Source organism: Leopardus geoffroyi, chromosome A2 (assembly GCF_018350155.1).
Source record: "Leopardus geoffroyi isolate Oge1 chromosome A2, O.geoffroyi_Oge1_pat1.0, whole genome shotgun sequence".
Taxonomy (NCBI): Eukaryota; Metazoa; Chordata; class Mammalia; order Carnivora; family Felidae; genus Leopardus; species Leopardus geoffroyi.
Genome location: NC_059331.1, coordinates 74,530,077 through 74,545,440, shown reverse-complemented (window position 1 = coordinate 74,545,440; position 15,364 = coordinate 74,530,077). Strand labels below are relative to the sequence as shown.

General features: G+C 42.4%; 1 protein-coding gene across 4 annotated transcripts in view; it reads left to right on the top strand.

Moving 5' to 3' along the window:
* The first annotated feature begins 3,048 nt into the window (after positions 1-3,048).
* Positions 3,049-15,364, top strand: part of CDK13 (cyclin dependent kinase 13) — a 129,975-nt gene continuing 117,659 nt past the window's right edge. For all 4 annotated transcript variants that reach the window (XM_045494356.1, XM_045494354.1, XM_045494355.1 and 1 more), the window contains exon 1: positions 3,049-4,262. In XM_045494356.1, coding sequence (XP_045350312.1) covers positions 3,049-4,262 — 1,214 coding nt within the window. The remainder of the gene's footprint in view (positions 4,263-15,364) is intronic.

Genomic DNA, 15,364 nt, shown 5'->3' with positions numbered 1-15,364 from the left:
ACATTCATGAAAGAATTAGAATAAAAAAGACAAATCATATCTTATTATTAGGAAAAGTGTTCTGACTGCATGAGTCGCTGAATAGGTTTTAGTCTCAAGGCATACTTTAAGAACAGCTGATATGGTACGATACGACTGTTAGATAAAGAAAGCAAAAAACTTACCACCTGTTTTTTTTTTTTTCTTTTAAAATCAAAAGGCAATAAATTATAACACACAAACAGCAAAATACTAAAATATAGTCCCAACTGGCAATTTCAAACCTCTTTATATGAAGACAAGTAGCCAAGCTTATAGAAACAGATGACTTTTAATCTGAAGGTCTTTCTCATTTTTTGTTTTTGTCTTTTGTTTTTAGTTTGGAGTCTATTAATTATTAGTATTTCATTGTATGTATGTATCTCTCAGGAGCTCAAAATGCTTCATTTCTTCCACTTCTTCCCATTGCTCCCAAGATAGAATCTTTACAGAAACATGTGGGCAGCAAAATCCCACTAAAAATATTTTAGTACATCTTTTCTGTTTGCAACCTGGCCTGGAAGCTGCCCATGAATTATGGGTCAAGTTTTTTTACAAGTATAGATCACATTCTCACGTGAAATTGGTTATAGATTTGAGAAACTGCTAAATAAATCTCTTATCTTGCTCCCCTGCTCTGTTACTCCAGGCTTTTCAAAGTACGATGATAGTAGAGGTTAATCCTATTTTGGAAAAAACCATGTCCTAACTGGTCTTTAGCGGGCTATACGACCTTCACTCAGCATACTGCCAAGGAGGAATTTGTTTTAGGCACCCTGGCCCTTACTTTTCTATTCCGTTTTCCAGTGCCCTTACCACTTCCTTCTGGCTGCACAGTAGAGCCCACTGTGTGGCCCACCCAGGCCTACCTTCCTGGGCAATGCTTTGCCTCCTCCTTTATCCTTCAGCAAACACATACCCTTTGTATTCTTTCTTTCAGTAAAGTCTGATTTTAGCTTAGATTAGTCCAGTCTGAAATACAGTGTTAGTGGATGTCAAACCAATTAAAATATTTACACTAAGGTATGAATGATGGAAGCATACCAAGTGTTTGGGAACTAAGAACCAACTGATGATCTGAAAAAACAAACATGTAAAGGGGTTACTACTTGTAGCCACTGAATGGACTGCTCAGCTTTTTTTCAAGTATATTAAAAGCCAATAACCCATTTAAATTTCAATCTAATTATCCTATGAGCCCAGTCTATAACTGAAAGGCAATTTGGGAAGGCATGAAAGGAGACATGAGGTCACCGAATGGCTACGTTTGGCAGCGCCATAGGTTTAGATATTAAGAAGAAAGTGGGTGAAGTGCCAAGAGGGCAGTCCTCATTTGAGCAAAATGTTTTGACTTCTAGCTGCTGGTAATAACTTTGGGATTTCCAGTAGTTCCTTTGGAAGTTTCATTTATTCCCCAAATCAATTCAAGGCTCGCTCTTTTTTAAAGTAAATTTCAGTGTTACCAAAGCTCAAGACTCTGATTCCCAAGCGTGCTTTTAGGTTAAGATGGGGCCTCCAACTTGGGTGTTCGTAAGACAGTTTAAACCAACGCCACCTCTGCTCTCTTTTGCACGGTGCCCTCTCTTTTCCTGTCGCAGCTATTCCATCCCCGGGATTTGGCTGAGGGTACAAGATAGAATGACTACCCAGCCCAGAGGCTCCTAACGGCGTTACTAATGAGTCTCAAGATTCTTGCTGTCGCCGTGACCTTTCAACAGGCGGGCGGTGCAACACCGCGTTGGACGCAACAGGCACGACCGGCGTGCCATCACTGCGAGAGTCTCGAGCGACAGCAGTGGGCGGTACACGAAACCTCTCCTTTCTTTAACCCTTCTTCACACAGAGTCCCACCCTCACCGGAAGTGGAGCCGTTTCTACGTTACGCCACTTCCGGCCCGCACGCCCGTCTCCGGCGGGAGCGAGCACGCTGGTGCGCGGCAACTTTGTTTCCGCCTCCTTTGCCCCGACACCACTCACCTTCGGCTTTCTCGGAGCGTGACGTGCGTGCGCGTCCCCGGCCTTGCGTCAGGGCCGAGGGGAAAGGCCGAAAGAGCGAGGCGAGAAGGAGGGGTTGTGGAGGTTAGGGCCCAACCAGCAAGTCCCGTCGCCCTCCCTCCTCCTGACGAAGATCGGCGAGGGAAGGGGAGGAGCGAGCCGGGGCCGGCCGCGCAAACCAGGAGCCTCCTCGTGGAGGGGGGGGGGAGCGGAGGAAACGGGAGCTCCGCCACCTCTGTTCGCGGCGGCGGCGGCGAAGGAAGAAGAAAGTCAGGGCCCGAACCCACCGCCACAGGCTCAGAAACTTCCCCCCCCCCCCGCCCCTATCTCCCCGGAAACAGCCCCCCGCCCAGCCCCGCACACTCGCTGCCCCAACCGTGAGCCGCAGCCCGGTCGCCCCCGCCTCGCCCCGCCCCGCCGCCCGTCCCTGCGGGCGGCAGAGTGCGCGAGGCCCTAGGCCGGGAGTTGTTGTCAGGCCCAGGCCACTTCCGAGGCGCCCGCCGTGTGTCGCCGCCACCACAGGAGGACGACGTCGACGCTGAGGAGGCGGCGGCGGAGGCGTGTTGTTGTCTCGCCCACTCCCCTCCCCTGAACTCGCACCCAACGTCAGGGCGCGATGGAGTGAAGCGGAGACGAAGGTGGTACTTCCGCGTTGCGCTGCCCAAGCCGAGAGCGCGGCCGAGGCCGCTCCCCCACCCCCGGGGGCACTTGGAGGACTCCGGACTCCCCCGCAGGTCAGCGCCCGGCGCATCTGGTGTTTTTGCTGCTGAGGAGAGGACGACGAGCACGATCGCGAGCTCTGCCACCCGGATTCCTGCTTCCCTCAGGCCCGGAGGCCGCTGCATACCCCACTGTGACCTGGAACCCAGGGACCCGAGTCCTGACCCGGATTATCGTGGCGCGTTCCCTGGCCGGCCCTGGTGCTCGGTGTCCCTCCGCCGCCGCCGCAGTTCCCGTTTCCGGCGGGGGAGATGGCCAGGATCTGACCCGGGAGGAGGCCGCACCCGCGCCGCGCTCTGCGGCGGGCTCTAGGCGATGCCGAGCAGCTCGGACACGGCGCTGGGGGGAGGCGGGGGCCTGAGCTGGGCGGAGAAGAAGTTGGAGGAACGCCGCAAGCGGAGGCGATTCCTGTCCCCTCAGCAGCCGCCGCTGCTGTTGCCGCTCCTGCAGCCGCAGCTCCTGCAACCGCCGCCGCCCCCGCCGCCTCTGCTCTTCCTGGCTGCTCCCGGCACGGCCGCCGCCGCAGCCGCCGCCGCCGCGGCCTCCTCCTCTTGCTTCAGCCCGGGCCCCCCTCTGGAGGTCAAGCGGCTGGCGAGAGGCAAGAGGCGCGCAGGAGGGCGGCAGAAGCGGCGCCGCGGGCCCCGCGCCGGGCAGGAGGCGGAGAAGCGTCGGGTCTTCTCGCTGCCCCAGCCGCAGCAGGACGGCGGTGGCGGTGCTAGTAGCGGCGGGGGTGTGACCCCGCTGGTGGAATACGAGGATGTGAGCTCCCAGTCCGAGCAGGGGCTGCTGCTGGGGGGGGCCAGCGCGGCAACGGCGGCGACGGCTGCCGGGGGAACGGGGGGCAGCGGCGGGAGTCCGGCCTCCTCCTCCGGCACCCAGCGGCGCGGGGAGGGGTCGGAGCGCAGGCCCCGCCGGGACCGCCGCAGCAGCAGCGGCCGCAGCAAGGAGCGCCACCGCGAGCACCGGCGGCGGGACGGGCAGCGCGGCGGCAGCGAGGCCTCCAAGTCCCGCAGCCGCCACAGCCACAGCGGCGAGGAGCGGGCCGAGGCCGCTAAGAGCGGCAGCAGCAGCAGCAGCGGCGGCCGCCGGAAAAGCGCCTCGGCCACGTCTAGCAGCAGCAGTAGCCGCAAGGATCGAGACCTGAAGGCTCACCGGAGCCGGACTAAGTCGTCCAAGGAGCCGCCTTCGGCCTACAAGGAGCCGCCCAAGGCCTACCGGGAGGACAAGAGCGAGCCCAAGGCCTACAGGCGGCGGCAGCGGTCCCTGAGCCCGCTGGGAGGCCGGGACGACAGCCCGGTGTCCCACAGGGCCTCGCAGAGCCTGAGAAGCCGCAAGTCCCCCAGCCCGGCAGGAGGTGGCAGCAGCCCGTACTCTCGGCGGCTGCCACGCTCCCCGAGCCCCTACAGCCGCCGCCGCTCCCCCAGCTACAGCCGCCACAGCTCCTACGAGAGGGGCGGCGACGTGTCCCCGAGCCCCTACAGCAGCAGCAGCTGGCGCCGCTCCCGGAGCCCCTACAGCCCGGTGATCAGGTGAGTCCGCCGCCTGGTGCGCGCCGGTCCTCCGCAGCGCTGGCCAGATCCCCAGGGGACAGGGAAAGTGGTGATTGGCCTCTTGGAGCCACTTAGCTCTACAACCGGCCCTAGAAAACCCATCTTCAGACTGGGCTTCAAGTCGGGAGAGGCGTTTTCGCGCGCCCACGACACCTTTTAGTGGGTTGGAGGGACAAAGCAACAGGTCCCGCAGTTTTTTTCTTCTCGCTCGTGCAGGGAAAATTTCTAAGAAAGAGTTCAAAGTTTTCAACTTGTTGCATTGATATATTCACAGATTTCCCTCAACTGCTCTTTGCTTTTCCAGCACAATTACTTTGGGTAAACCTAGATGTTTTAGTTTGTCATCATTTTGAAAGCCCTATGAAGAGGTTTTATCGTTGGAGATTTAGGAACGGACTGCAGCTAGGGCCTAAATATTGTAGGAGAGAATCAGAATCACTTGCTGATGTCAGTTAGATGTACATTTCAGATGTTTCAGGTGATTAATACAACGACAGAAAAAGGTTTTCTGTAAAGTTTATTCTTTTGAGATGTGGAAGCCTTATAGTTCTAAATTCTCAAGACAAGGAAGATGCCCGATTTGTGATATTCTTGTGTGGAATGTTTTTTTAAGTGTTCAAAAGTAGGAAAAAAATGACAACATTGTGGTTTCTCTGTTGGTTTGTGATGACACCCAGTTGCTAATGACGTATAATTAATTGGTGTGACCAAGCAAATGGTCTGGTACATCCTTACACTATTACACTATTTACCATTACTTTAAGTTACTGTTTACATTTACCATAAGTTAGCTATACTTTTAAATATCAGGATCTTTGTTCAGGAATCTTTAAAAGGGGTAATTTAATCTAGTGAAATTGGAGTAAATCTTTTATGTAGTTGTTATACCTTGTTACGTAATTCTTCAGGAAAAGTGTGTGCATTGATATATGCATACCTGTGAAGCAAAGTGAACTAAAAATAACTTTTGAATATTTTGTAGGTTCTTAATTCCTTGAGCTGTCTGGAAATTCTAGGCCTTATATTTTAGGGTATTACAGAATGACGTTTGCATCTGTTATGCTTTTCCTATTGGCCTTAGTTTGCAGTAATGCCAAGTGGATGCTAAGACTTTCTAAGTAGAAATTATGTTGAATCTCAATTCATGTATCTGTAAAATTAGCAGATCTCTTTGAAGTGTCAGCCTAGTAAATATTTGTGAAGATGTGATTGGAGTAGAGATCTGGGTGTGAGTTTGTCTTTAAATGAAAACATCTGTGTACATGTGTTTCTTACAGTGTTCAAGTACACTTAAAATGCTAGTTGATGCCTTAATAAAGACTATTAACAGTGACCACTTAGCTTTTATATCTTGTAAGACTTTGCATTTTACTTTTAGTTAAAATATTTTAGGTTTGCCAAAAGGCTTGCTTTCTTTTCTTTTTTCTTTTTTTTTTTTGCAGTTGACTGTTTTTGAAAACTGATTATGTTAAGTTTCAGCGCTTTGCATTGTAATTTTTAAGCATATGATGCAATATAAGAGTAGATTTATGTGTTTGTTTGGTTTTTTAGTTGCTGATTACTTTAGCAAGGCCCTGCACTATGGTGCTGTGTATTTTATATATATTGTAGAGTAGTGGTATGTATGATTAGGATTATTCATCTTTATTAGCAAATATTTATTAAGCACATTATATGCCAGTTACTGTTCTAGGGACTGGAATAGATTGGTGAAGAAAGATGAGGTCCTTGCCCTCATGAAGCTTGCATTCTAGAGGGCCATTCATTGCTGAATCTTTTCATGGTGTTTATACTGACGACCAGTATTTCTAATGGATTGGATTTGGAAGAGGCTTTAGAGTATCTTGGCCAACATTCCTGACAGCTGTCCATTTGCATTTGGTGTGTGCCTGAAACATCCAGACCTGGGAAAACATTATTTTGAGATGGCCTGTTCCATTAGATTTGGGACTTGAATTCTAGTCCTGACTTAGCAAGACCCTTTCTTAAAGGCTCCCGTTTCTGAACTATAATGGGAAAATGCTGGTGATTTTTGGATTATTTCAAGGATTAAGTGAAAATTTGTGTTTTGTAAAGTATAGAAATACTATAGATTATGATAGAAATGTAATGTCGAGTTATTATTGCGTAGTTTGAATTATTAGAATTCTTCACATTGAAACAGAAATCTATCTCCATGTAACTTTCTACCCATTGCTTCAAGTTTATCCCTTTGGAATGATACAGAGCAAACCTGTATGCCACCTCTTTAAAATGTAAAGACACTTCCCATGTCTTCTTTTCTTCTCTAGGGCCAAGAACTTCATTTTTCGTGAGGTGTGGTTTTTAAAGATTTTTAAATATAACAAATGTGTTATAACTGTTTAGGAAATTGAACTTGTCCAGTTTAATGCTAAAAGTTTTATTTACTTTCAGAATTTAGTAATGTCTTAAGTGTCTCATGTTGTTTAATGAATAGACTGCTAGATCGTGAGCCTTGTGAAGGCAGCTATCCTGTCATGCCCACCACTGTATTCCTGGTGTTCAGCATGGCATCTGGCACATGTAGTCTCCTAATAATTGTTGAATGGGTAAATGAAGGGATGATGGAGTTTATGGAGCATGTGAAATATTACAGTGGGCCTGGATTGCATATTTAATAGAGACCATGTGCTATGCTATGAGAAATATCAGTGAGATCTTTTACCAGTCCACATGGACCTAATGTATTCATAAATTGTCAGTGTAATATTTTAAGGAAATGCATGCACATTGAAAATGGTATTGAAACCATGGTATGAAGTTTTTTCTTGGTGTTAATTCCTAGAATAAATCCTCTCCATTCTATTGACTTCTAAATCACAGTTTTCTCTAGGCCTTCATCTGAATTTTCAGTCCTCTCCTCCTGCTTTTCTTTTCATCAGTCCCTCCTTAGCTTTATGTTTTCTCTGTATAACCAGTTTACCATATTTTCTTTACTGCTTGACTATTGGGGTGTGGGAAGTCACATAATTTTGCTGACTGGCCCTATAGTAAGTGTGAGAGTGTACTGAAGAGAGAGCTGTTTAATAAAGGGAGGGAATGGTACTGAGATTTGGATTTTACTATATGCCAGGCATTGATAAATACTTATCATACATTCACCCTCAAATCCCCTAAGATACACTTCTATTGATAGACTGGGAAACTGAAGCTATAAAAAGTTAAGTCAGCTTGGGTTCAAACCCAGGGCTGACTAAAGTATGTGTTCTTGATATTAGGTATTGGTATTGTCATGCATTAAAGGGAGCTGGCTTTCAAGGGAGCTGACCCCCTCATGTGATAATCTGTTTTGCTGAAATTCATCTCCCTGTTTGGTTATTTATTGATTTTTTTTCCTGGCCATCTTTGCAGCATTTTGAAAATTTTTAAAAAGAAATTCTTCTCTAAAGATTGTTTCAGCTCATTTGGTCTTTATTAACTTGTAGTTTTTATGAATATGAGTCTAAAAGCATTCCTTGAAGGCTTTAATTATACTTAGTTATTGACAGTTGTTTTGTAATGGAATGTCTTGATCTGAAGTCACTCAAGTCTCATCAGTTACAACCAGTATAATAAATTGTTATATATACTGTAATTGGTTCTGTGTCTGAAATTGTGGAAGTTCTATTTTAAATGGAGCAAAAGCCTCCATTACAGGATAGTATAGAGACCCTGAAAATCTAAAGATGGGTGGACCCTAGGTGTAAATCAGTGAAGTTATTAGTATTTACTTGCATATGATTTGGGATACCTCTGTCATGATTTATTTAGTGTATTGTCTTAAAATCTGTGTTCAAAAATATGTAAAATAAAACCGCTCCGGGATAATGAAAAAGCTCCTATTAACCGATAATGCTACTGATTTGGTTTGTACTTACTAGAATGGTAGTATCCTTAGATGAATGTAATTCTTAAAATGCTTTTTAAAAGTGTTGAGTGTATAGGATACTAGAATAAATGAAGAAATAAACAGAAGGAATGGAAATTTAGGTGAAGTGTCTTAAGTGTCCAAACCTGTAGTCACTTATTTCATTCTCAAAGTAGGCTTGTGTTTTGCTTCTTCTCTGACCAAACTTTACCCAGCATTTATATCTATGTAGTCCTTATCACATGTATATTTTTTAAGTTTATTTATTTTTGAGAGACAGCACAGGTGAGGGAGGGGCAGAGAGAGAGGGAGACAGAGAATCCCAACAGGCTCTGCACTGTCAGTATAGAGCCCAACATGGGTCTCGAACCAACAAACTGTGACACTATGACCTGAGCTGAAATCAAGACGCTGCTCAACTGACTGAGGCACCGAGGTGCCCTGCCCCATTTATCATATATTTATTCTAACACTGGTATTTCTCCCGTTTTCATTTTCATTCAGCACCTTAGTTCAGGCCCTAGTTTTCACTCAGACTTCCTGTTACCATTCTTTTCTTCTCTCTTCTTCCATCCCTTTCTTCCCACTTCATTCTTTATCAGGAGAATTTTCTTTTTTAATTTCTTTTAACATTTATTCATTTTTGAGAAACAGAGCATGAGTGGGGGAGGGGCAGAGAGAGAGAGGGAGACACAGAATCTGAAGCAGGCTCCAGGCTCTGAGCTGTCAGCACAGAGCCCGACGTGGGGCTCGAACCCACGAACCGTGATATCGTGACCTGAGCCGAAGTTGGACGCTCAACCGACTGAGCCACTCAGGCGCCCCATCAGGAGAATTTTCTTAAAGTCTTGGTTAGATTGTGTCACTTCCATTTTATAGAATTAAGTCCAGACTTTTCAGTGGATTTTCAGGTAATACCTTTTATGATCAGGCCCCATTCTATCAGAATTCTATTTCCAGAGGCCCTTTTATTTCTCTGTATTCTTGCTCTTGCTGTTCTTTTACCTTGAAATGCCCCGTTTTTCCCTCTTCTCTGCTTCCGGCTTTGCATTCAAATCCTAGCTCCAGTTTAACCATGTTGAGGTCTTGCTCCATTCATCTAGAAAAAGTTAATTCTTATATTACTGCAGCACTTTGCTTAATCTTTGTTATAGAGCTTCAAAAAATTCTATTTAATATTCTAATTATTTGGCTGCGTACATTTGTGTTTTCTCTGTAAGATTGTAACCTCCTAGAGGACAAATTTTAAAATGTATTGATTAGTGGTTGAGTTAGTTTAGATAGCATTTTTTCACCATAGATTAATGAAAATCAGCGTTTGTGCAGAAGCCAGTTGTGTCTCTAAACTTGGAATTTTGGGGATGCGTGGGTGGCTCGTTCTGTTAAGCATCCATTCTGGATTTCGGTTCAGGTCATGATCCCACAAGTCCTGCGTCTGGGTTCCATGCTGAGCATGAAGCCTGCTTGGAATTCTCTCTCCCTTTCTTTGCCCCTCTCCCATTTATGTTCTCTCTCTCTCTCAAAATAAATAAGTAAAAATTAAAAAAAAAATACTTGCTATTTTGGTTCACATATACTCTAGGATAGATGAAGTAATTATTTTGTAAGGAGAAAAGCTAAGAACTTCCTTTTTCTAGCTGCTTCTTTACTGGCATGAGTTGAAGATGCTGGGACTCGTTTTCTGTGTGAGTAGAATAAATTCAGACCTAGTGTTTTTATTTGCACTCTGGTACTAATCAAGATAAGTGATCTTTTCTTGGTGAAAATTTTCTGAACAAGTTGACTGTATGTCAAGCTTTATTTCCTAACTGAAAAATTGTAGCTGTTTCTGAAAAATAAGTTGAAAATTAATTTTGCTTAATATTTATATTTTAGATCATTTTAATCTGTTGTTTTACACTTTCTCTATGAATATCACTTAATTTTTTTTTAATTTATTCATTTACTTTGAGAGAGAGAATGAGAGAGAATTCCAGGCAGACTTCACACTGCTGGCCAGAGCTGGACGTGGGAGTGAGTCTTGAACCCACGAACCAACCACGAGATCACGACCTGTGGTGAAGTCTAGAGTCAGACACTCAACCGACTGAGCCACCCAGGCACCCCTCATTTAAATTTTTATTGCTGTTATTTTGGTTTTGGTTGGCTTTGTTTCATAGCTAGATATTTATATGCTTTTAAGTGGATGACAGAAACAAAAGTATCAAGCTAGAATCAGAAGTACTACTTATTTGCAGTGATTTTTGTTACTTGAATTTCTACATATGTAAATCGTGAGAGAATCTAGTTTGCTTAATGTATTTGGAAAACAAAATGAATGTAGAGAATAAAATCTAGGTTAGAAACTGGAATTTATTTATTTTTAAAGTTGTAATTTAAGTTCAGTTAGTTGATGTACAGTGTAATACTAGTTTCACGTGTGCAATATAGTGATTCATCACTTCCGTACAACACCGGGCGCTCATGACAAGTACGCTCCTTAATCCCCATCATCTATTTCAAAACCCATTTCTTCATCCCTTTGTCTCTGGTAACCATCAGTTTGTTCTCTATAGTTAAGAGTCTGTTTCTTGGTTTGTCTTGCTCTTTTTTTCCCCTTTGCTCATTTAAAAACTGGAGTTTATAAAAAAGAAATGAAAAAGCTAGTGAGAGGAACTGAAAACTGAAAGTAGTTAATGGGCTGCATGCCTCCCCACTTTTGTTACTGCATTTTCAGTTGCACAGAGGCACTTTCACTGAGATATGTTATTGATTCTCCAAACTTACTTTATTTAATATTAAGTTAATTATATCACCATTCTTCAAATCATTTCTTCTTCTGATGCTACTCTTCAGTATTTTTCACCTGTTTACAAAGATTCTAGAGAATCATGGTTTTTCGGTTACTACAGAACAGTGTGAGAGATTAAAAGTCCTGAATCCAACCACCTGAGATGATCATCTTTGACATTTCTGAATAACATTCTTCTAGACTTTTCTCTGCATAATATATGGGACTTATGCATATGTGCAAAGCATAGAGACAAAAGATTTTATATAAATCTTAGGAATTATGGGAATATACTACAATGCTGTTTTGTACATTGTACTCTGTAGTATGTTCTTTTTATTGTTATTTTGTCGTATGGATGTACTGTAACTTGTTTGGCCAACTCCATTTTGCTAGAATCTTAGTTTTTTATTTTTGACATGTGTATGTATTTGTTGCAAACATTTTGTATGTGCACTTGTCCCGTTAAATCCCATATATTGGACTTTTCAGTGGTAAAATTGTTGGGTCAGAAATGGTACTCATATTTGTAATTTTGATACACTGTCATATTGTCCTTCAGAAGGCTCTTACTGTTTTTTATTTCCCAACAATGTGCCACTGCTCATTTCCTCAGCCCTATCATCACTCGGAGTTGTCAGATATGCCATTATTTTTTTATTTGTTTTTCTTTAATATCTAATAAGACTGACTTTATTTTCATCTATTTATTGAGTGTTTTAGTATCTTGATTTATTCTCTTTGTTGTTTTTCTTATTAATTTGTAAGCTTTTTTGTGTATTAGGGGTATTAGCTTTCTGTGGCATAGCAACTATTTTTCATGGGTTTGTTTTTTGTTTTTTTTTTTTAACGTTGTTTATATAATGTTTTGTTTTAAGAAGTGCTATGCATGTATTCATGGTTTTTTTTTTTAATATATGAAATTTATTGTCAAATTGGTTTCCATACAACACCCAGTGCTCATGCCAACAGGTGCCCTCCTCAATACCCATCACCTACCCTCCCCTCCCTCCCACCCCCCATGTATTCATGTGTTTTAAGTGACAGTTTCTCCAAGGCACCTAGGTCCAAAACTTCAGTAATACTTCACTTGCCTCTTGTTCTTCCCCAGTTCTAGTGAATTGCTTGTTCTGTTGGTCCTTTTGCAGTGGTCTTTAGTCTATCTATTCTTACTTTGGTTTTGAAATTCCTTACTTTACGCTTTTATTGTGGGGTTTGCTTGCTTTGGGTTTTTCCTCTTAGACACTTTCCTGTTTTCTGCGTTCAAATTAATCTTAAAATACCATTTTGATTCTATCATGTTTCTCTGAAGCATACTTACCGAATCAAATTCTTGAACTGGGCATTTATGATTCCTTATCCCAGACCGACCCACACTACCTTTATTTATATATGCTGATCACAATGCAAGCTGGACTCTTTACTATGTTAAAAACATGGAATTGCAGGTGCCCTACACTTTAGTTTATGCCCTTCTCTCAGTTGGCTAATCCTCCTTGTCCATTCTTCCAGCCATAGTTGAGGTGTCCTCTTCATTAATGTCATCTAGAAGTAACCTCTCACATCCAGGCTTGAATTAATTTGAGTTGTCCCCTCCCAACCAGGTATACTGGACATATTTCATTCATTCATTAAAAGAAAAAGTCAGTTTTATTAAGGTATAATTTGCATACAGTATAATTTCCCAATTTATGTATAAAATTAAATGCTTTTGACAAATAGATATACTTGTGTATCTTCTACACAATCATGATAAAGAACATTTCTGTTACCCCAAAAACTTCCCTGTGCCCCTTTGTAGTTTGTCCCCTGTTCTGCATGTGGTCCTTGGCAACTGCTAATCTGCTTTTTGTCACATCAATTTTATCTTTCTTGAACTTCATATCAGTAGAATTATATGGTATGTAATCTTTGGTGTCTGCCATTCACTTAGCATGCTTTTGAAATTCATTGTTGTTGATGTGCATTTGAGTGCTTTTTTTTTTTAATTTTTTAATGTTTATTTATTTTTTGAGAGAGAGACAGAGACAGAGCATGAGCGGGAGAGGGGCAGAGAGAGAGGGAGACACTGAATCCCAAGCAGTCTCCAGGCTCCAGGCGCTGAGCTGTCAGCACAGAGCCCAATGTGGGGCTCGAACTAACAAACCGCAAGATGACCTGAGCTGAAGTTGGATGCTTAACCGACTGAGCCACCCAGGTGCCCCAGTGGTTTGTTTCTTTTTATTGCTTAGTAGTATTCCATTTACATCTACAGTCGGTGGATATACCATAATTTGCTTGTCCATTCACCCAGTTGATGAGCATTTAAGTTTCCAGTTTTTGGCTATTATGAACAAAGGTGCTGTGAACATTTGAATAGTTTTTTTCTGTTTGCATATCTCATGAATAAATTTGGAGTGGGATTGCTGTGTTGTATAGGAAGTGAGTTTTTGACTTTATAAGCAGCCTCTTTTCCAAAGAGGTTGTACCATTTTTCATTCTAGTCAGTAATGTATGACCATTCTGGTAGCTTCAAATCCTGACTTGTTTTTATCAGTCTTTGTTCTTAGCTATTCTGGTGGATGTGTAATGGTACATCATTGTGCTTTTATTTGAAATTCTGTAATGACTAATAATGTTAAGCATCTTTCCATATGCTTATTTGCTCTTCATATCTTTTGTGAAGTGTCTTAAAATGTTTTGTCCATATTTTTTATGAATTGGGCTATTTGCTTTATTGAATTGTGAGAGTTCTGTACATATTATAGATATAAGCTTTGTCAGTTTGTAAATGAGTATTCCTGTTCTGTGGCTTGCGTTTCCTTAACAGTAGTTTTGAAAAGCAGAATTTGATGAAATCTAATTTAGCAAATCTGAGTCTAACTTATGGTCACAAAGACTTTCTCTTTGGTTTTATAATGTACCACTTTAGTTTATCACAGGCTACCTTCATGTATAATATAATATTGCAAGAGTATGCTTCTATTTCCTCCTTCTCTTCTTATGTACTATTCTTGTCATATATGTTATTTCTACAGAAGTATGACTTATGTACGTTATTTATAGACATGAAATTTAAAAAATGAGAAAAAAATTTATATCTAATATATACCTCTTTTTTTTTTTTTTTTTTTTTGAGAGAGAGGGTGCAAGTGAGTGAAGGGCAGAGAGAGAAAGAGGAACAATCCCACGAGGGGCAGAGAGAAAGAGAGAAGCGGTGTTCACCTGGGACTTGTGTTTAACCCAAAGCAGGGCTGGCGCTCACCTGATGTGGGACTCGAACTCACAAACTGTGAAATAATGACCTGAGCCAAAGTCAGCTGCTTAATGACTGAGCCACGAAGCCACCCCTTAATGTACCTTTTGAAACACTTCTAATGACTTTGTGTAGATCCAAGTTTTGAGGTAGTATTTTGCTGTAGTGAGAGAAATAGCTTTTAGCCTTTATTTTTTTTTAAAGTAGGCTCCACACTGGGTATGGAGCCCAACGCAGAGCTTAAACACTTAAACTCGTGACCCTGAGATCAAGACCTGAGCCGAGATCAAGATTCAGATGCTTAACCCAGACACCCCTTTCAGCATTTCTTACCAATGCCACTCTGCTGTCTTGTTTGTCTGAAAAAGTCTCTATTTTGAAAGATATTTTTGCTGGGTATGGAATTCTACATGGACTTTCCTCCCCCCCCCCCCCCCCCCCCCCGTTACTTTAAGTTATTCCACTTCTGGCTTGGGTAGTTTGACAAGAATTTACATAATATTTTGTTTTTGCTTCAGTCACTGGATTGTAAGTCTCATGAGGTTCTTTTTTAATCTTACTGTCACTTAAGCACCTACCACAGCACGTGATAGGAAATAGATACCTAACAAATGATGTTAAATTGGTTTGGATAAGAAAATATCCAGCACCTCAGAATTTGAAAAAAAAATCCTTTTAATATTAATAGAGTCTAATATTGATTTATGAATAAATTAATAATGGCTAGAGCTGGACCTATCAAAAGTATGTGCCTTTGTGCAAATCAAGTATTAAGCTTTCCCTCTACTTTTCTCACCATCTTTCCTTTTTCTCTCTTCAAAAACATCTCAAGGCATGGTTCAGTGAAACATGAAGACAAACACAGTTTATGTGCTCAGTGGACTAGAACTTGTTTGCCTGAGCAAATCCGCAAAAAGTCAGTCATGTGTTTTTTATCTTCTTAACTTTTAGTGTTTCATAAGGAACATGAAAGGAAGTATACTTTTCAAATAAGCACAAAACATTTCAGTTTTATATTAAATTTTTCTAGTTTTTAAAATAACATCTTTTTTGAGATATTATTCACCTACCATGCAATTTACTCTAATTTTAACTGATACAGACAGTGGCCTTTAGTATAGTCACAGAGTTGTGCAGCCATCACCACTAATTTTAGAACATTTTAATCACTCCAAAAAGAAACTCAGTGCCTGTTAGTAGTCAGTCTC